Source organism: Pseudonaja textilis, chromosome 1 (genome assembly GCF_049901715.1).
Source record: "Pseudonaja textilis isolate UNSWEBS1 chromosome 1, rPseTex1.2, whole genome shotgun sequence".
Classification (NCBI taxonomy): Eukaryota; Metazoa; Chordata; class Lepidosauria; order Squamata; family Elapidae; genus Pseudonaja; species Pseudonaja textilis.
In genome coordinates this window covers 50,892,778-50,915,827 of record NC_141990.1, presented here as the reverse complement: position 1 = coordinate 50,915,827, position 23,050 = coordinate 50,892,778, and the positions used below count along the sequence as shown (strand labels likewise).

Below are 23,050 nucleotides of genomic sequence, written 5' to 3'. Positions count from 1 at the left end.
AGAAAACTGCAGAAACTAGTCTAGGCAGTTGCCAGGAGTCAAAAACTAAACCAAAGGCACAAAATACATTCTAGGTCCAGGATAGCTGGCAGGGCATATTTGAAAACCTGTGAATTTGAAAGAGGACAGATAATCTGTTGCCTTCCCTATGTTTTGGATTCCCTCTGTGGAATCAAAATGCAGGAGCCAAAATAATAATTAAGGCTCACTCAGAACTGTTCTCCAGTAAGAATGGCATTTTTCTGGGTTACTGGATATGAAATCAAGACTAAGCAATATCTAACCTAACAGCTATAACTTATGAACTGTTAAGCAGTAAAAATCTAAAAGCAAGATAGATATTGCTTGTCTCCAAAATTAAGCAGGCATAATACTTTTTTAAAACAAAAATTTCAAACTCTTATTTGCTGAACACACCTTCCAATTCATGTCTTGCTGCAATTTCATCATTTAGTTTGGAACGTAAATTATCTCTTTCTTCTTCAATGATAGATAATGTTGTTTTAACCTGCAAAAGATTAATGAATATCAAGTGATGAATTATGCTATAATAAACAAATCATACTAATTAGGTAGATCAATGTGTTATATACCCTTGAAACATCCATCATCTGTTTAATCTGAGCCTTCATCTTTGCATTCCTGGAATCTAAGGAAAGAAAGACATTATTTTATTGTGTTTAACATGCAAATAATATTTTCAAAAGGGAACTCACAGATAATTTCTTATAAAGGTTCACTTTGAGCCAACAATATATTTTTATTTATTTATGCTTATTAAATTAAAATATCATCATACAAATTAAACATTGCTACTAAGGCAAGAAAAGAGTATGGCAATAGAAATTCAGCTAGTTATCCTAAGAAGCGCACATATCTAACAATGCATTATTTTTATTAGTGGTTTTATTATCATTTTGGTTTTATCTTAATAGCCCCCCAGGTTCTTCTGACCAGAGTAGTACAGTCTAATAAGAAAAATTAAATATATGATATAATAATTAGGTATAAAATATAATCTGTTATTGCTATGGCTTATACAAGATGTTCTCTATTTGGGTCCTCATTCTTTTGGGGATGATAGGCAAATCTAGAATTCTGAGAACAAACCACGTTACTATCTAAGAACCACCATATTTACAGTCATATTTGTTAAAGAGAAAAATAGTTGTTTAACAATTTGTAAACAACATTATTTTGAACTAAGGTTGTTGTTTTGCTCTAACAGACATATCATATAAAGCGGAATGATGACTATGAGAGCCAATTAGTGTAAGGATCCCAAGTCAAAGCAGAAATTATATTGTTTTCAGAGACAGAACAAGCTTTTCCCTTTAACTAAAAATTACTAAACTAAAAATCACTATAATCAAGATTTGTTCATAACTGGAAGGCTCCAGTACTATTTTAAAAATTGCTCAATTAACTACTGTTCAAAATTGGGCTTCATACTAGTACCATGTAAGAAATCTATTTTATGAGTTTTAGGTACCTGAGATCTCTCCATTGGCCAGGTCATTTCCTTCCTGTTTCTTATCTTCTGATTCAGAATCTGCATCAAGTTGCTTCAGCTGCATAATGCAGTTTGTCAAAACCTAGCAGAAAACCCAAAAGAAATAGAATACTTGATGCAGCAATATAACAATGCAATCATAAAAAACTACTGGACAGCTAAACTTAATTTACCTCAGTTTCATTTTCTTTACGGGCAAGTGCTTCTTCAGTGACTTTCTGAGACTTCTGATATAACTTTATCTGTTCACTGAGCTCAGCATGCCTTTCGCTCCATCCCTCTGCTTCTTGCAGCAGCTAAAAAAAAAAGTTAAAATGTTATCAAAATGTATATTTCAAGACAATCCTACAAGGTTCACATGAAGTACTCAGTGAATTATTGCAGGCATCTAAATATTCACATAGCTTGAAGTGAAAATCACAGATTTGAAATGCTTTTCTTTCACTTGTATTTGAGAGGGTACGCACACTCATACCATTTGTGAATATAAACCATACACCACACAATAAACTAACCAGAGGAAAATAATGGATATAATGGCTATTTTGGGTGTTTCGTATGTTTGATGGCAAAAACATTCTTAAAATATAATTTTGAAGAAATATCAAGATGGCATTAGAAAACAATCCTTTAAATGCTATCTTCCATAGTGGCTTACCCCCAACTACAATACCCTTTAGTTACTTAGACATAAATCTCTGTACAACATTCTCCTATAACCATAATTTGCTTCCTCAATACTTCTCAATTACCATCCAATGCCCACCTTTTCTTAATTGCTTTAAGGCATTACTTGTGGTCCTCAATGAAATATGTAACTATCAAGTCTTCAATAAAGCTAACATGCAGGCTAGTATATTCAAAAAGTAATTTATTAGGAATAATTGAGTAAACACAACTCACTTGCTCCTTACTTTTCTTCAGTCTCATATTTTCTTCTTGTATTCGATGCAATTCAGACTTCACTTTTTCTTCACTTAATTTAGCTTCATTAAGAGCTATCTGAACCTGTGTCAATAATTCCACATCTGAGATACAAATCTTTACAAAAAAATCATATTCCCAAGTATCGATTATGCAAAATTTTTATCTGCCCAAACCTTAAGTTTATAGATATTGTTTTTAATAAAAGCTGCTTTAAATTGAAGATCCAGATGTTTACCTCAGAGAGCTCTACAGTATGCAAAGTAATGACTTCCTGGAGTTTCTCTAAAGACTTATGTGCTTCCATAATCTATACAAATAGAAATAAAAAAATTGACATGTACATTGTACATAAAGTCAATTTCAGTTAATGCAATAACAGACTTGTTAAGATTTTTATGCACATATTTTTGGAAAGAGTTAAGTAATTTTTCAGGTTAATACCAGCCAAATTCCTAATTATTTACTAGTTTAAATCGCAAAATCGCAATCCCCAACATGGATCATTTTAGAAAATGTTCCTCAAAGAAAGGCTTAGAAAAGTTCTTACCGGTAGTTATGCCTGACTAGTTTCAGTGTAAAAAGTGATAATATAGTTAATATAGAGCATTGGATACAGGTAGTCCTCAACTTATGACCACAATTGAAACCAAAATTTATGTTGCTAAGTGAGACATTTGTTAAGTGAGTTTTGCCCCATTTTATGATATTTCTTGCCACAATTAAGTGAATCACTGCATAAGTCAGTAACCCAGTTGTTAAATGAATTGGGCATTTGCATTGACTTTGCTTGTGAGAAGGTTGTCACATGCCCTTGGTCACATGCCCTTGGGACACATTAAAGGTTTTAAATATGAATCAGTTGCCAAGCATCTGAATATTGATCACATAATTATGGGGGTGCTACAAAGGTCATAACCGTGAAAAACAGTCATAAATCACATTTTTCAGTGCTGTTATAACTTTGAATGGTCACTAAACAAACTGCTGTACGTTGAAGACTACCTGTATTATTTTCTACTGGCAATAGCTTCAAGCAAGCATGGCACTGTTTTCTTACTCTCTCTCACAGCACCTGCCAAGCAGAAATAATACTGCCTACTTGATAGACTATTATAATGATTTACAAAAATTCCAACAAACACTTTGCATACTAAAATACACTATGCCAACATAAAACATATACATTATCCTTTAACAAAATGTATATGGTATTCTTATAACAAATCAATAATCAGTTCTGAGAAGAACAAAAGAACAAAAAAGAAACATTTAGAAAATTACGTTACCTTTTACAAAGCGTATCAAAAGAATATACTACAGTACAAAATCAGACTGTAAAATCAGTATAACAATAATGTATATGAATTGAGTAAATATCAGAATATTAGATCTCAGGATATAGATGAAGCAGGAGCAACAAGAGTTGAGACATTGTTTTTCCTTGTGGCAAATAAGTTACTTACTTCTTCCTGTTTCTTCAAACTGTGTTTTTTCTCCTCTTCTAGCATGGCGTTTACATTTTTCATTCTGTTATCCAGAAGTTTATTTGTGTCCTGTAACATATATTCATATCAACTGAACTGAATTGAATTCCAATTCTTCAACACATACACACAAAAATCATCATTCCTACATACCTTAAGCTTTGCGATTTCCTCTGCAAGACCTGAATTTTCTTTCTGGCCTTCCTCCACAGCTTCCTTTACTCTTTCCTTTGTCTAATTAACAAAGAAAAAATGTAATAAATAACAAATGATGGCCTATAATCCCAACTTTTCTTTGTTACTTGATAGTCTTTACTATTTTTATTTTATTCTTTTAACTTTTAAGGCTTTTAGGACAGTTTATTCACCTGCTCAATATTACAAATTATGATAATGCACACAGAAAGACACTTATACTTATTCCATGTATTTGTCTCATGTTACAATTCAAAGATATGAATGCATATATACCTTTTGTTCATATTCTGACAACTTTTCTAATATTTCTGTCTTTTCTTTCAGAAGAGTCTTAATTTTTTCTGCTAGCTGTGCTTCTGTCACTAAGAAAAAAAGGGACAAATGTAAAACAGATTGTTACAGAACTAGAGTATTAGCTATTATACCACTAAAGCTGACCCATTAATTTCCTGTGTAGTCCTCTCCCACAGCACTAATTTCATCACTGGAAATAACAGGTAATTTCACACTATGGAGTATATAATTAAAATGTACAAATCTGATTAGTATTTTTAGATGAAAAATGCTGGTGGGCTAAGGGGGAAAACTCTACAAAAGAATAATACAATAATGTTTCAAACTGATAAACATTCCAGTTATGGCTTTCTTTCAGAGTCAAAAGGAAGGTACTTCTCATTGTGAGAACAAATTGGCCAAAATTATAGATAAATCTAGTGAAGATGAGATATTTAGGATTTTATTTGGAAAGACTGAGGCAGAGAGAAAAAATGGAATTTTGGAAATAATAAACATTCAGTAGTCAAAAGGCTGAAATCACATTGTTTCTTAGTCTCCTATTCTCAACTCAGCTGTCCAAAAACCTACACAGAAAAAAAAGAATTTTCCCCAAGTGACATTAATACAACGTAGAAACCCAATATAATACAAATAAACAGGACAGTATTATTTGAGAAATAGAGAATTGAGAAAGAGTTAAGATGTTTTGAAATCCTAAACCTTCTCTGTTATTGACCCACAACACTGAAAGTTCAACATGCTTAAATAGCATTAAGTACACATGATAATACAGCATATTCTATTACATATAAGAGCACATACTTATATTAAGCAAGTAACACCCCCCCCCAAAAATAAACCACACTACATTTTTTAAAGGGCAATTTTTTTTACCTTGATACATTCTACTCTTAACCTATAAAGAATAAAAAAAATACAGAATGTTATAAAAATAGCCATTTTATTAATACAATTTCAACAATAAAAATCAAGTGCTGACCAAAAACACTGCTTCCAATGCAAGTATCAAGTGACATAACACATCTAAGCTGATTCCAATTAAAATTTCAGGTTCAGTATCTTACTGGAAAATCAAGCTACAGGTTTGGTATTCAATTCTTATATAGGAACAATTTAGTCAACAATTTTTTACATACACACATAATTTCAAAGCTTAATTAGAGAACTATCCAAATGATATCATAAACAAGAGAAAGATTAAATGATTGGCCCAAATCTTGCTCTCTCAAGTTAAAGTTTAGTTGTCTATCAAGTCGTTTTGTCACTGTCTACATTGTAATTTCAAGCTGAGCACTTTATCAATAGCAGCATGAATACTGATATCCTCTTTCGCATCAGTATGTCTTATAAAAAGCCATGATTTACTGTTATGGTTTTACAAATCTCAGTGTTATTGTTCTCTTCCTTACAATTGGTTTCCACAGATAATACACTCACACAAATCACAGTTTATCCTGAAAATTCAGACCAATGCCCAAATTATCAAAAATTAATGAATTAAATAATAGGCTTTTCTAATTACTATTTCAAACTTAAATATAAAAGCAACAACAGGAAAGCTGGCAGACAAATGTTATCAACACGTTTTTCAGATGAATAAAAAAGATGACCTGCCAAGTCTTTTTTTACTAACAGAACATTTTGAATATATGTTATCTTCTACATCTAATGATAAAACAGCATCAATTGATATGCAGAGATTTATTATTTATTGCTGAAGTTAATTATCTGATATAATTATTAGTATACCAGGTTTGCTTACTAACTTTACTTATAAACAGGCAGTTCTAAAAATTAACTTACAGATAGACAGGTTCTCCAGAAGAAAATAGCAAGTGTAGCAATTCCAGCAAAGGCAGTGATAATAATGGGCTCCCACGGAAATCCATGGAAATCCGGGCCGGGCTGCATGTTTTCAGGTAGTGTTGAAACCAGCTAAAAAAAGAGACAGGTCTCTACATTTAAAATAATTTAAATATACATATAGAAATAGCAGGATACAACTCTGAAAATTTAATTTAAGAAGGTTCACTCAAATTAATTCATAACTTTCCATTATGTTCTTATGCCCAAAAGCCATAAAACCAAGTCAAGTGTACAGTATTCACAAAGCTCTGATGAATAACGTCACAGGTTTCAACAAGAAATTCAATTTCTCCTACTGTTTGTTTTGAAAAATTCTAGTTTACATTCTTTATTTTTATTCTAATTATAAACAGAAGACCAGAAGCTAATGTAACAACTTAAGGCCAATTACATTTTAGTGTACTATTCTTGAATCCAACACTTCATAGATTTTGAATGTGCTGTTTCATCTTTTTATATAATACATTAACTTTTAAAAATGTGCACATAGTCTAGCAAATAGGTTTTTTTAGCATAGCCCATTTTAGCTTATTTCCCTTATTCATAATCCTGGGGGAAAAAAAGATTTGTTGTAATATTTTCCTTTTGCTCCATATGATGCTACTAAAAGGTACCTCAGGTGATTAATTTACTGTTTTAAGACTAAAACAAAAATTTAAGATACTGTTTCAGCCAAACAAAATTTAAGTAATGTTAGCACTATACCTAACATATAATTATTTTAAAAAACACCAATGGAATTAATTTAAAGCATTTTCTCCTGAATTTCCCATGCTTGCATTTTATGCTTTCAGATGGATATATGTATTCTTTAAAATGTTGCAATCTGACAGCTACTATGCTGTATACTTCAAACATTTTATAATCCATATGGTTACACATTTACAGTTTTGTTACCAGAGGTCAACCTACAATTATATCAAGTTTGCATTGCTCCACAAACATGAGAAATTAAAAATATCAACCCAGAAACAAACTCATACATGAATCATTAGTCTGCCATCATTGTAATTAACAACTTTTATTCCCTATAGTATTTTTTTTGGGGGGGGAGAGGCAGTAAGGATACAAACTCCTCTCCCCACCAAATCCCACCTCTGCTCAATTTCCTTAGCAGTTCTCCCATTTACACAGGGCCAACTAGAGCCACAAATCCAATCCTAAAGTATGAAGGACATCTGGCTGCGTTGTGGCTAGAAGTGGAAAGCGACTTGATGGCACAATCTATCAAAGTACGAAGCCAGCATTTTGTTCTGGCAGTTTTTTTAAAAAAAATTACTATTTGTTCTGGCAGTTTTTTTAAAAAATTACTATTTATCTCGAAGACAAGAACACTCTCTTTTCCTTGCAGCCCGATTCGACTTTCGCTTATTTCTTTGCCAAAAGAGCGGCTTTTTCAGTCCACGACCGTGACAACAGCTGTCTTCACCAGGCCCGCCGCCCTGTCAATACGTGCCCCGCTCCCCTTCCCCGCCCGCAGCCGACGATATTTGGCAGGCAGGGATTCCGCCTCCTTTCCAGAGCAAAGACCCCTCTGATCCCTTTCGAGCCCTCCCACTTCCTTTCCTCACCCACAAAAGACGGTCCCTGAAGGAAGCATAGCCCCGGGAGAGCGGCCCCTGCAGCAGAGCGGCGCTGCTGTTGCTGGAAGGGACGACGGATTCCATGGAGAAACCGGCCCGCGACCAAACCCCCTCGCTCTCCTCCTCACCCGCCCTTCCCCGGCTTCTGTTTCCACAGGGACACGTCACCTCAGCGTGACCCCACCGCGACCCCTCGTCGTCATCGGCTCGTGCCTGCAAATCACGGTTGTAGGTTCCGGAAGCGGAGAAGCTGTGCCGGCTTCTGACCGGAAGACAGGTGCAGGAAGAAGCGCTTAAACTCGCTCGTTAAACTAGCTTTTGCTACAGAGTTTGGAAGGTGGGCGGAGGTGGGGTGTTTTTGCGGGGGTAAGCCGCGATTACAGAGAGGATCTCTCTTATTAGGAAGGGAGCCATATATGTATATTATATATACATATATACATGTATAATATATACGTGTGTGTATACACACACATTACATAGACTCTTTTGGGGTCCTGAAAACCACGTATTTTCCTTTTTACCGTAGCAAGGAAAATAAGGAAATGGAATGTATAATGCAGATTCCAGGTTCCAGATAATCTCTGGGTAGTCCTCGATTTACTACAGGTAGTCCTCGATTTACAACAGGTTTTTAGTGACTGTTCAAAGTTAAACCGGCACTGAAAAGAGTGATTTATGACCTTTTTCATACTTAACAACCCTTGCAGCCTCCCCATGGTCACATGACCAAAATTTGGATGCTTGGCAAGTGGTTCATATTTAGTTTAGTTTTATTGTCATTGCACCTCATACAGCGAAATCAAACACCATCTTCAGTGCACATCATGACCATGACCATGAAAATAAACACAAGCACACACCCTTCACCCTTTACACATTGACCCGGAAACCTCCGACACCACACCAACACTGCACTGTACAGCAGAATTCAAAAGAGCTACTGCCCTGGGATAGAAGCTGTTTTTCAGCCTAATTGTCCTTGTTTTTATTATTCTGTACCACCTGCCAGATGGTAATAATTCAAAAAAGGGTGCCCAGGATGAGATGGATCTTTGAGAATGTTTTGAACTTTCTTAAGGCAGTGGGAGCTATAAAGCTTTTCCAAAGAGGGGAGAGGGCAACCAATGATCTTCTGGGCAATGATGTTAACCCTCTGGAGTGCTTTCCTATCTGCCACTGCAATTGGCAAACCATACAGAGGTGCAGTAAGTTAAAATGCTCTCTATGGTGCAGTGGTCACCAGCAGTTTTTCATTCAGTTGTTGTTTTCTGAGAAGTCTCAGGTAGTATAATTTCTGCTGGGCCCTTTTGACCAGCACTGCAATGTGAGCACTCCAGGTCAGGTCCTCTTTTAGGAAACTTAAAACTGGCCTCTTGCTCCACTCGGTCTCCATTGATAAGCAAGGTTTATCAATTAAGCATGTTTGATCTGTTCCTTCTATAATCCACTATAAACTCTTTGGTCTTATTGATGTTGAGGACCAAGTTATTGTCTCCAAATTATTTACGAGGGTTGCAGTGCCCTGGAGTCATTTGATCAGCTTGTGTGAACTTATAAGCAAAGTCCATGGGGAAGCCAGATTCACTTAACCATGTTAACTAACTTAACAAATGCAGTGGTTCGCTTAACAACTGTGGCAAGAAAAGTCATAAGATGGGGAAAACTCATTGGATAGATGTTTCATTTAACAACATAAATTTTGGGCTCAATTGTGGTCATAACTCAAGGACTACCTGTATTCTGAGCTCAGATCTATTGACCTTAATGTAAGAAGGCAAAACTACATGGATGTTTTCAAATACATGCTTAAAAACCCAAAGAAAAAAACCAACAAAAGCAAGCTCCAAAACTGAATTTTAAAGAAAATATCAAGTTGTGTTAGATCAGTGGTTCCCAACCTTTTTTTCGCCCCGCACCCCTAAAGAAATTTCACTCGAACCTCGCACCCCCTGAAATTTAGACTTTAGGAACTACTGAACGCGTTAAATATATGGTAGGATTGAATCTTTTCAGCTATGTATGTGACGGCCACTAAATAACAATACTTAACTCTAAAATGAAAACAAAGTTAATCCATTGCATAATAAATAAAAATTCCAACATATAGCCAATATCCTATTATTTACCTGGACTTTTCTTGCATCCTCTGGAATATCGTCTCGCAACCCCAGGGGGTGCGAGCACCCCAGGTTGGGAACCCCTGTGTTAGATAAATAGCTATTTTCCTACTATATTTTAAAACTAAAAAAATACCCCACTATACGTTGCATTTTCTCCTTACGTGTTTATAATTTTCTTCAACAGAAGATTGAAGTGGCACTGATAATTGAACAGTGCAGACTACAGATTAGGCTGCAAATACTGTGTGCATTTTAATTTTACAATACTTTCTAGAAAAGGCTCTGATGCTAGAAAAGCTGGAAGGAAATGGAGGAAGATGACCAGATATAGGTTTTTTTTTTCCTTTTGTTCAATCTTATATGATTCTTAGAGACTAGATAAGTTCCATAAGTTTTCTTACCAAGGTTTTTCAGAAATGTTTTGCCATTGCATCCTTCCTGTAGGGCTTAGGGAAAATGACTGGCCCAAGAATCACCCAGCTGGCTTTGTGCCTAAGGTGGGAATAGAATTCAAGAGTCCCCTGGTTTTTAGCCTGATGTCTTAACCATGGAAACTAATTCTATTAAAGCATGTGGGAAATTTTGGCTTTTAAAGCTATTATATGTCAAATAAGATTACTTACAATTTTTGTGATGGGTTGCATATTTTTTTTGGCTGACAGGACTGCATCATCAACAATAGAACGAATGTATGGAACAGCAGAATTTCCTTCCGATAGATTACTATCTTCTTGCATTGCATCATCCTTAGCATTAATTTGACCTTAGATTAAAACAAAGATTTTGAACCTTTTAATTAAATTGTTTTCATCAAGCTATGGTTTTGGAGCATCGCAACACAACTTATAATAGTAATCATGTTAGCATGTAGAAGCCAACCAAAACATTCTGGTTTATAAATGTTTTCATAAAATAACTTTAGTTCATCAGATACATAAAACATAAAAAATAGGTTACAACTTTTGAAGATGTATTTTCACTGTTTATATTTTGAAGCTCACATAGCTTCTGTTTTAATTATATTCTGAACTGTACATTTCAGTTTTACAGTTTAATCAGAATGGATGGTGAGGAATTCTAGAAATTGTAATTTACTAAGATCAGAAGAAAATGATTGTCCATCTCTCTCATTGAACTGTTTTAAGAATAGACTTGAGTGACTCAAATTAAATCAACTTTTAACTAGAATTGTATCTAAATTTATATTGTTGAAATACTAGGATCAAATTATCTTATTTTGGATACATTATAGAAAGACAAGCTATAGAACAGGCTTTGATACTGGGAAAACTGGAAGGAAAGAGAAGTGGATGACCAGCAACAATGCTGTCATCGCTGCACTGGAAGACCAGATCAGGGAGACATTGTCATGGAAAAAAAATCTAACTGTATGGTTGCTATGAGTTGACCACAAGTTGATGGCACATAGTCAATTAACTTGGAAATAAATGTTTCTTGTTCCACTATCATGAGGCAAGTACAATAGACACCTAGAACTATTTAGAGAAAACAGTGCTTTGATTCCACTGCTGAGTTTGTACTTGTCCCTAGCTATTGTTTATGTAATTATGATATGACTATACTATAGTTATTAGATCCTTAGCTTTGTACCATATCCTAAGCCATAACACATGGCTCATAAATTACACTGACCACTAGGTTCTCGTGATCTGCTAAACCAAAAATAAACAGCTCTATGGCTTTGATATAACCTGAGTCATAATAGCAACTTTTATCCCTCTAAGCATCTGTCTCTTTAAAAATGTACACGCAGAAGAGGATATCTCTCTAGTAATGAATATAACTAAAAACAGTTGTTTCCTGAATTATAATCTTGCAGCTATTTTTATATTCTATTTTTGAATAAAGAAACAAACTATCCTGAAAGTTACCTGTAGTGAAATCTTTTTCTGAATCAACTGATCCAAAGACAACATCCACATTTGGCAAATTTCTGTCACCCTCAGGAACATCCTTGTTTCCCATATTAACCACCGTTTCAGTCTCTGTCAAAATGTTCTCTTCCTCTTTTGATTGATCCACGTGAACAATTTCTTCTTTTTCAAACGTCTGTTCTGTGTCCTGCACAGACTTTTGATCTATGCCCCTTATCGGGGTTTCCACAGTATGTCTGTCATATTCTGTTTGTTTTTCATTAACTATAATAAGTAGAGATTTGCCTGTTGGTTAAAAGCTCTCACAATTTATTTACCTCTTGCATTCTGATTATTTAAATATATTTTGCTTGCAAATTTATTTTAGTCATATCTAACTTAGCATTTGAAATTAAGCAGAATACATACACATATATTAAAAGTGCTTTTTTCCTGCAAGAATCCTGCAAAAAATGTGGGTTCTTTTTATTGTTTACATTTTCTGTTTCTCTTGCTTTTTTTCAGCTTAGATCTCGTGGCAGCAAATTCCGAGGTAGTCTTTTAAGCAGGCATTGACCAAACCTTATTCAGCTATAACACATTTCTTATATTTTCTAATAAGGTTATATTCCAGATTGCTAAAATATTAATTTTGAAATTTTGGTAACAAAATAAAACAAATAAGTGTCACAATATAATGTTTCAGGATTTATAATCTTTTATCAGGATTTATCCACCTTATTGTTTTCAATATTCTCAAACAGAACTGGTACAAAATTTTTATCAGTTACACATTAAGAATTTAAAAATAATATAATATAATATACAAGATATATTGATACACATACAGTATCATTTATATTGGGGTTGATCAAGTTTCTAGCCTCATTTTACTGTCTTAGTAAAGCAGATTCCAATTATAATAGTCTACTGTACAAATGTCAGTTGCTGGACATTTGCTTGCACATTCATTTTTAGGAAAATATAATACTGAGTTCTAGAGCAATGCACAATTTATTGCTAGGAGTGTTGTTCCCTGTGTAAAAGTATAGAATAGATCCTCCAACTTACATAAGCTTAAAGTAGCCCTCAGGGCCATTGCAGTCCAGGTGCAAACTGCACCGCACAAGGTTGCCGCATGAGGAAGGGGACCAGCAGGCAACTGCATATGCATGGAGCTGGAAGCAAGTGCAATATTTAAGACATTTTGCGTATTTTTTTTAAAAAGATGGGGAGTTTAGCGGAATTCTGCACAATGGCACCTTTTATGCTAGCAGCAGTCCTGGTAGCCCTAATGAAATAATTGGGATTAATGCGTTCCATTAATTGAAATTCCAAGAATGATTATGTTGGGATATTACCCAACATGTAAACAATTACAGAGCTATCCTTAAATATAGATATTCCATATGTTTAAAAATAGTTTCACCTGAGCAAATTTATTAATTTGAGTAGCAAAATATGTCTCCTTCCTTCAGGTGTGAAAACAGACTGTCACCCAAAAATATAATAACGGAAAGCATCTGTTTATGTTACTAGAATTTGCACTGAAATAAAGATATTTTCAGCAAGTCTAAAAAAAAAAAAAACTATAATTTTTTTTTACAATGAGCTAATTTTCTGTTTTTTTTTAAATCTGCAACAAATTGAATTGTCCTACCATTGTCAAGTAATTTAATCAGATGTGAAACCCAATAACTTTATTAAAATCTATCCTTAACATTTAGTCTAATCAAGGGATCTAGAAATAGTTAGCATTTATTCGGAGATTACTATCAAATTTGCTTATATCACAAGGGAATCTGTCTTTTTTTCAGCTTTTTCACCAAATCATAAAGCACATTCCAAAATATATTAAAATAGGATATAAAGGGAAAGGAGTTTATTTCCAAGTAAGTGGTATAGAAGTGCAACCTTAAGTCTTACCTTTATTTGGATCGAGGAAGTCCATCTTTGGTTTTGGAAGGGATGCAAGTGGAACACTCTCACTAACTGGAGAGTATTTTTGCCTTAATGAATACATTAGCTCTTGAATATCATCCATTAAAGCAGCTTCTTCATCAAACAAATCTGTTTCTTTAATCTCCTCTTTATTTTCCAACTCCCTGGCATCTAAAATTTTGCTCACAATGTCCAGAATATTAGATTCTGAAGATTCAAGGATCTGATCCAAAGCTTTTTCAGTGTCCTCTTGATTATAACTATGTTTCTGAGCAAGCATCAACTCTAATTCCATGTCATGAAACAAATGCTCTATTTTGAAAAGATGCTGTTGTCCAAGATACTTCTCTAAACGTGCAATACGCTTTTCATCAAGAAACTCTTTTATTATAAGGAGCTGGGTCACAGACTCACTGTATTTTGGCTCTCTATGTTCATTTGAGTTTTCCATCGTATCTCCGGCCTCATATAAGTTCTGAAAGTGGTTTTCTGAGGTTTGTGGAAGTTTAAGAACTTTTTCTGAAAAATCTGTAGAGAGGTCTTCATTTCTTTGACTGAAATCATAATCCCTGTTTTCTGGTTCAGAAGTATTTAAATTGCTTGACATTATTTTATCATGTGGAGATGTTTTAATTTCAGACAATATTGTCAACTTCATCTTCTCCTCATTGTCTTCATTTCTCTTCATTTTACTCTGCTGGGAATTATAATTTAGTTGTATTGCCTCATCACTGGCCTCGTTAATTTCTTCTCCCACAACTTCTTCCTTAGCCTGATCAAGTGTCATTGCTTCTTCTCCTATTTCGTCAACAGGATTAGCACTTTTTAAAATAGCATTATTTGGCATTTGCAGTTGAGGACTTGGAATATCAGTATCTAATTTGAAACTCTGGTCATCTATCCGTTGCTCCTTAGATAATTTTGCACTTTCAGCATTTTCATCTTGTAGTAACTCCTTTTCTATTTCTTCAATGAAATCATCATCTTCATCTTCTAGGTCTATAGGCAGGAATTCTGTGAGTGATTTTTCTGTATTTAAATAATCATCTTCAATGTAATCAATGTTATGTTGAGTATGGTTTCTATGTTGGGTAACTGTCTTAGATTTTTCTAGAACAGTTTTTTTCTCAAATGTTTTCTTGGTACTGGTAATATCATTCTTTTCACTATTTAAATCCTGCATTGCAGTTCCTTGTTGAGGCTGTTCAATAGGCACTTTCATATTTTTTTCAGTGGAAATTTTTCCCATGGCAGAGATATTTGATTGCTTTTTACTACTGAAAATCTTTGTTAATTCAAAATCTTCTTTATGTTCCTTTGCATCATACTTTGTTTTTCCATCATCCAAATCACTTAGCGACTTATTCATTAGGTCCTCTGACAAGTCTAGTACTATGTTCACTTGCTGACTATCTTTCTCATCTGTTTTGCTCATTTTTTCCAAGTTATTGTCCTCACTTTTTTCTTCCCCTCTTTCACTATCTTTCATTATTTTATTTAGAGAAAGACCTTCTGGATCAACGTTGATATCTAGAGGTGGACTTAATATTTCTTCTATTGTTTTTATAGATGATTGCTGGTCTTCCACATGAGCAAATGAACTCAAAGTACTTGTAGAAGTGCTTGGCAGTTCTTCTCTTGTCAGCTCTTCATTTTTTGCATTCTCATTTGCATTGTACTGAGTTGTATCTGTTTCTCCTGTAAGGTCTCTGATATTTACATCATGCACCTGTTCTTTAATAGAATCATGTTCTGATATTAAAGGATCATCTTCAGTTGAAGTATCTGAATGGGTTAACACATGCTCAGTATTTTGCTGTTTTCTAAATAAAGCTTCTTCTTCTCCTTCTTCTCCTGTTTGATCATCAGTTATATCAACTATTCTTTCATCCTCACTGACATCTGCAAAAAAATTATCCCCCAAATGTGCAGAATCATCTTTTGTTTCATGCTGCAGTTTTGCAGCAGCTTCCCCAGTATTATCACCATTATTATTACCATCATCTTCATCCTCGTTATCATGCTCACTATCACTGCTTGCTTCTGATTCAAATACTTCATCAGGTGACAGCTTTTCGGCTTCTGGGTTTTTTGATAATATGATTTCTTCTTGTACTAATGATAATGAAGTAATTTTTTCTGATTGTGTCTCTGGTTCTTGTTGCTTCTCTATATCATAAGAATAAATGTCCAGTTCTTCCCTGAAATCGTCATCATCCTGTGATGTAACAAGGCTTGTTGTCTCATCATCAGACACAAAGGCATCTGCAGTTGAGCCAAATGTTGTTTTCAAATCTTCCGATACTTCGCGGTGCAAAAGTGTATGAGCAGCATCATTTTTATCTACATAATCTGATGGTTCAGTTTCACCCTGAGAGTTGTTATGATTTTTGGCACTTTCATGTTTTGGCACTTGTAATGTTTCCTGCAGCATTTCTTCTGAAGGATGATGTGCATTTTCGTCTCCCTGAGAAATGTCTGCCTCCTGACTTACACCAAGGCTCTCCCCCTTAGAATCAAGAGCTGCTTCTACATTCTCATTCTTTTTATGGAGAAAAGTGCTGTGTTCGCCATAGTCCTCATTGCCTTTTAAGTCTGCTTTAAAACCATGATCAATCTCTGGATCAGTAGAAACTGTCCAATCAATCACTTCTTCTTTTATTGTTTCAGACTTTGTTTTTTTCATTTCCATGTTTTTTGATAGTTTTAAAAGTTTATTCACATCATAACTGTCAAAATCATCTTTGCCTTCACCAAAGCAAACAAAATCTGTTTCCTGAAAGGAAAAAAAAATCTCAATTTTAACTACCGGCACTTTTTAAAAATACACATTTGCATGAATTGTTTCTAGTGTCTAAGTAATAACACTAGCAGTCAAACTCTTTAAAACATAAACAAGATGTGGGCTACAATCCTCTCATATTTAACTATGAGTAAAGCCCATCAATTCTATTTGGCATTTCGTAACTATGTATTTTATTGGGTTGCACTGAACCAAAGGTATATTAAATTGGACTATATCACAACTTACCTATCTATCACCTACAGCTGCAATCCTATAGTCACAATGGAACTGGACTGCACTGGATTACAGTGAAGCAGGCAATGACACCATTTAATATAAATACAAATCACAAAGTCTGATAATCGGATATAGTAGGAGCCTGACAATACCCTTCTTTTCTAGCTCCTAGTCAGGCAGGAAAATAAAGGTTATCTGCTATATATTTTCATACATGTCTAGTAAAAAAAGAAAGGACTGATGAATCACAGCTCGCATTTTGTGCAAGCTTAATAAATCAGTAGAATTATCTTTACTCTCCCCCCAATATTTGAAAACAACTAATTGCACCTAGTTAATGGTTAGCCTAAAAAAAGATGAACACTTGATGAGCAGTTTCCTATTTTTCCAATCAATCTTTCTTTTCTGCATTCTAAATCTACTGTCTGCATATAATTCTATTATAGCATGTAGCTGAAAAACAACACACATTTAAATAACTTACATCTGTTGGTAATTCTAGCTCATCATGAGTATAAATATGATTTATTTCAAGTAGATCCTTGGGAAAATATCCAAATACATTTCCAACCTGTTTACAAAAACAAAATAAAGAACAGTTTAAGAAGAAAACATAATAGGGACTCTATTTCTACCCCTGTTTAAACCCAGCTGTGCTTAATAGCCCATGGCCCATACTTCTGCATGCTCTAATCAAGTAGGCTCCAATCCACAGGTTCAGCAAGTAAGACCAACTCTTCCACAAAATGTTTAAATATTGTTTAAAAATAACCATTCTGCACCACGATACCCACTTAGGGGACCCAGATTCCTTTTCAGTGATTTCATTTCATTTCATAATTTTAAAATTATTTAAATTAGAACCACAGAATAAAATAAAATTTGATCCATTTTTATAAACAAAATTAAATGAAAGCTACCATTGGAATGATATTGTTCCAAATGCATCCAAATATTATGCAAAACATAATTGACAATCATAGGTCTTTAAAATGTTCAAATTTTAAATGCAGAATTTATAAAGACAGAACTTATTATGTATTTATTTGAAGAGACAAATGTATTCAAATAACACATTTATCACTCTGATCTTTTAGTATGTCCCATATCATTCCATTCAGAGTTAACAGTATTATCAATAAAGTATTATTGCCACTGCCTTCTGGATTATGCTAGCCCAAAATGATATATTTCAAACTGAAATTAGGGAAAAGTATCTTTAATAATGATCTTTTAACTACTTTACAAAAGGAGAGACACTGCACACATAATAAAGTGTTAATTATATCTTAAACCATGAGACCAGTGTCCTGGTCAATTTGATCAGCCAGGAGGGGGAAGAGGCAAACAGCTTGTCTGCATCTTCAAAAAACCACAGGTTGAAAGGAATCCAAATAGGAGAAGCTTTGCAAATGTTATAAATTGGAGTCAAGTGAACATTGCTGCAAAAGCATTTCCTCCCTCTTTGTTGATATGCGCTATTTATTTTAGAGTTATGCTTGCCACTTGAAAAGGGAAAACTCATATTCCAGTAAAACAAGCACATGAACAGCAAAATCTGTACAGGTAAATCCTTGACTTCAATAAGTCAAGGATTAAGTCAACTGTCAATAAGTGAGCCCATTGTTTGCTATGGGTTAGGTTCTTCCAGAAATTGGAAGCAAATTGTGGTCATGTGATTGTGGAGTGCTGCAGACACCATAAATGTGGGTTGCTGAGCCCTCAAAATGCTGTCATGTGACAATGGGGGATATAGATGTTGAACCTCAAATCTGGGTTGTAAAGTCCCTTTTTGGGGTCCATTGTAACTTTGAATGGTTGCTAAGCAACCAGTCATAAGTGCTATCTGTGATGCTAAATTCATTTCTTAGCTACAGAAGAGGTTTTTTTCTCAATAAATTTATAAAAGGTTTATGCTATCTAATGCATTCATACAATATTCTCTAGGTCAGTGTTTTCAAATTTGGCCATTTAGGACATGTGAACTTCAACTCCCAAAATTTCCTAGCCAGCATACTGACCCAGGAATTCTGGGAGTTTTAAGTTCAATGTCTAAAATGGCTAAAGTTAGGAAATACTGCCCTAGATTATTACAACTATTATCAGGAAGTCCATATTAACAGTGGAGAATTGCCACTGAGATTAGATAAACTTGGCAATTAGATCCTGGCAGAGCACATTAAAAGTAAACACACTTGTCTACAGATACTATTACTATGTGTAGTTAGAAGGTGCTTCCTGAGCGTTGTCCTTTTCTGGTAATAGCTTTTATTTTAGGAAGAATCAAACCTCAACAATCGACCACAGGAAATGTTTGATGACATATGTCATAAAATGCTATATAATTTTTATGTCATAAAATGTTTTACAAAATTTGCCAAATTTCAATTCCACTGGAGTCTCAGATCTTGGATTTTGGATGCATTCTGTGAATTAGTCAATCTGAAGTACCTTGATTCAAAAACTGTTGCTCTACGATGTCCCATTTTGCCCAGTGAAAGGTTACAGAAAAAAGAATTTTAATAGTATATAGATAGCATTCAGAACAGTATGACTTCTTTTGCATGGGAAAATAATTTTTTAGAGATACAGTGAGTCCCATCATGCAATGTAGCCACCCCTAAGGATCTACTCACAAGTGACTTATTAGAAAAAGTAGCCTACTAATATCCCTTTGACCCTCACTTGTAAAAAAAAGCACTTAATATATGATGAATCACTTTGAACTAAAGTAGCATCTTTGAAAGAAATTCCAGCACCAACCTAACAGCTTATCATGCTAATCCAGAAACAAACAAAACCAACCATATTCGAGTTAAAAATTATGCATACTGAGGAAAATCCCCAGATACCATAGCAATTTGTCTTAACTAGTATTGTTTTAAATGTCTCTTAGGCTATTACTATACTATGTTTACAACAGAGAATGGTGTCCAATAACACAGTTATTCTGAACAGGTGGCATGCATGCCACAGGTGGGACTCAGGTAATCTATATGAGTCACAGAGTAAGTTGCAAAAGTCTTTAACATTTGATATGGGTGATAATGCATTTAAGAAATTGTTGGGGAAAAGAAGTATATCATTACAGCTAATGCACTTACATTCTCAAGCTTATTTCAGTAATATTTGAAATGTTACTATAATCAACCTTTTCAACTTAAATTAAGCACAGATGCTTGAATCGTTAAAAATAAACTTGCTAATAACGTTCTTGAATGTCACTGCAGACTGATGATATTTACAAATTTTCCTCTCTCATTGATATAGTTTGCTGTACCAGACCATGTTATTATTACAAATATTACTTTAAATATCTCACAGAAATATAATTATTTAAATAGGATGAACTGGCAATGGCATTTTCATTTTCCTATTAGATGTTTTTTCAGATAAATTGATATTTGGTCACAGAGGGTTTAGAGATATTTTCCTGAAAGAGAATTTTACTCATGCAGCCTCAGATTCAAGACCATTGAACTGCAGGGGTGAAGGAAAAGGAAACTGTTAACCTGTTATCTAACTTAGGAAATGCCATAGAGGCTATGTTTGGATAATCATATCCATTCCAGAAATCAAGACATAAATCATACATCTATCTCTGTGATTATATTCTTCAGTCAAATATCTCTATATAAAGAATTTACCATTTGATACCACCTTTAAAATGGTGGTTACCAGAACAAGCCAAAATATTAAAGCATATAACTGTATGTGAGAATGACCTTGGGAGACAGGAGAATGCGGAAAGAGATCCTGACTAGGGAACAGTCATGTAAGAGAGGCCATAGCCCAGGGCTGCATAATGGGCAAAGAAAGAGGCTCATAAGGCACCTCCCTCAAGTTCTCAGGTTGTGAAGCAGAAGATTTTCAACACTTGCAGGATTAATTTCAGTTTTCCTAGGTAGACCAAAAAGGAAATATGACCAGAGGAGCTAATTTTACTTTATTGTAAAGCTATATTAACAGAATTTTTAAAGTCTGAAAGTACAAATCTCCTGCTGTCTCCTTTACAACTTGAGAATTTTGGATAGAGTGGGGGGAGGGTCCTTTCTGAACCTGTTTCATAGCCCATTGTAGACATGTGGGCTATACCCTCTCTTATCTGTTCAGTAGGCAGGTTGTCCACCCCCCTAAGTCATTCCCACATATCATTATACTATCCCATTTTGTTTACAACCCACTCATAGGTAAAAGACTTCCTGGCTTGCTTTTTATTTACAACTCAAAGCAGAAGCAAGGTCATACTTTGAAACAATCATCATCCTTGATTTTTCACAAGTCCTAAGGGAAAAAAAAACATGTGGGATCCCCAAACCAAGCTATTTCTAAATCCTTTAGCCAATTCCAAATTTGTATCATGCCAAGTATTTTGAAATATTCATATCATGCCTTAATAAGCAGAGAAATTAAAGAATGGGTCCTTACAATACTAACAAACGAAGCCTTGAATTAGTCACGATTCTCCAAATATTTCTCAGCAATTTTAGGAAACTTTTGTTTAAAAAGTTGGTGAACACATGTAAAATTCTAATTAAAACATTGATTAAAATATCAGGTTCTCAAATGTTTGTAAAACCATAAAGAAAACTTACACTTCCAGCCCAAAGCTCATTTGTTCTTCCAATTAATTTATAATAAACATATATCGATTCACCTTCTTTAAAATTTACAAAACGACAATCTGGACCTTTAAAATCCTTTACTGCTTTTCCTCGACACATTAACACTGTTGAAAGAAAGTCACAAAAATAAGAGACAGTAAAAGAACTCTGACATATTTGTCCATCTTGTTCACCAAAAAATGCCATGTAGCCCAGGAATGAAAAGCACTATAGTAATGTAGTGAAATTATGTTTTCATTATTTCCTAGCACAATGAAACCCAGTCAATAATTTGCTGAAGTTAATGACAAATGCTTATTTAAGTCAATGAACTGCAGCTGCAACTTAATTCACAATTAAGTTCCATCCAGACTAAAAGGAACTTGAAATATTAGATACATTATCAGTTAACATCAGATCAAATGAATAATCTGACAACAGATTCAGCTGTGCAATTAAAGAACCACCCACTTATTTTTTATCTTCAAAGAACATATTTTATGTACTTGTTACTTTTAGTAATTTTATGCTAGATATGGAAAACGAACACAGAAATGAGAATTAGATATTGAAATTGCTTCTCATTAAAATCACTTGCAGAAAAAATGCACAAAATATTTATATTTCTTAAATATACATACAATACATTGAAGCAATGCTGGGCGGGGGAGCATTAAGGCAAACAGGTTATATTAGAAGTTTACACCCCTATCCAATGTAAAAATTGCACATTCATGCCCTGAGGTCAATGTAGGGCAGTACTAACACAATTGGCTAGCTGTCAATCAGCATCCTGGTGCAATTCAGGATGCTAGTTATAAGCCTTACACAGTTCAAGGCATGGCTATCTCAAAGACTATCGGCTTCAAAGTGAACCTGCATATTCTGTTAATTCTGGGAAAGAAGCCCTGCTGAGGGTTCCATTTCTGAAAAAAAAAATCTGCCTGCAGGAGTATTGGTCTGTCATATAAGCAAACATCCCTGAGGAAAATATACAGGAACTGGGCAAAAAAAGGAGCTAAACATGTTTTTAATCAAGAGAACAAGACAACATTCGGAAACAGTTCAATCAGATGCCTTCCTAATTTATTGCATGAGGCACAATTAGACTTGCAAGATTCTGATATTATAACCACTTTCTGTAATAGTTATAACCTTTCTATGGAGCTGATTTCCTGGTTTAGTCTGCCAAGAGAGTGACCTCTGGAGAAGGGCCTGCTTAATGGTGGTCTTCATCCTCTCAACATCTTGCTTGCTTCCACATGTAACCATTGTGTTTCCACAGTTTAAAAATTAAAAATGAAAATGAAAACTTGTCTCTGGAAAAAAAAGCACTTGGATTTTCTCTTACGCTTTTTCTCTGCAGGTTAGTACTAGTAAAATATACTGTATATTGTGTCATTGTTTTAACACTTTTAATTTTTATTTCTCAGAAATGCCACACTGAACCATCCAGAGTAGTGGCATAAAAATACTATTAATAAAATAGTAATGGAATCTCAAAAGTCTAACATTTGGGTAACAGAAATATTTTTCTGTCACAGCACAGTATCTCAGATGATAACTTGTCTAGAGACGTTGCTCAGATTTTAATTCCAAGCGATTTAAAAAAAAAAAT

The 23,050-nt window shown here is 34.4% G+C and overlaps 1 protein-coding gene across 8 annotated transcripts in view; it reads right to left on the bottom strand.

Moving 5' to 3' along the window:
* Positions 1 to 23,050, bottom strand: part of MIA3 (MIA SH3 domain ER export factor 3) — a 31,852-nt gene that overhangs the window by 8,197 nt on the left and 605 nt on the right. For 4 of the 8 annotated variants that reach the window (XM_026695708.2, XM_026695711.2, XM_087933878.1 and 1 more), the window contains exons 2-17: positions 21,424 to 21,557; positions 17,313 to 17,399; positions 13,792 to 16,582; positions 11,884 to 12,171; positions 10,615 to 10,754; positions 6,223 to 6,354; positions 5,293 to 5,314; positions 4,396 to 4,484; positions 4,078 to 4,158; positions 3,904 to 3,993; positions 2,676 to 2,747; positions 2,417 to 2,521; positions 1,687 to 1,809; positions 1,493 to 1,595; positions 594 to 649; positions 418 to 508 (exon numbers count right to left, since the gene is read on the bottom strand). In XM_026695708.2, the coding sequence (XP_026551493.2) occupies positions 418 to 508; positions 594 to 649; positions 1,493 to 1,595; positions 1,687 to 1,809; positions 2,417 to 2,521; positions 2,676 to 2,747; positions 3,904 to 3,993; positions 4,078 to 4,158; positions 4,396 to 4,484; positions 5,293 to 5,314; positions 6,223 to 6,354; positions 10,615 to 10,754; positions 11,884 to 12,171; positions 13,792 to 16,582; positions 17,313 to 17,399; positions 21,424 to 21,557 (4,404 nt within the window). The remainder of the gene's footprint in view (positions 1 to 417; positions 509 to 593; positions 650 to 1,492; positions 1,596 to 1,686; positions 1,810 to 2,416; positions 2,522 to 2,675; positions 2,748 to 3,903; positions 3,994 to 4,077; positions 4,159 to 4,395; positions 4,485 to 5,292; positions 5,315 to 6,222; positions 6,355 to 10,614; positions 10,755 to 11,883; positions 12,172 to 13,791; positions 16,583 to 17,312; positions 17,400 to 21,423; positions 21,558 to 23,050) is intronic. The other 4 variants (XM_026695710.2, XM_026695713.2, XM_087933879.1 and 1 more) reach the window with 1 other exon arrangement.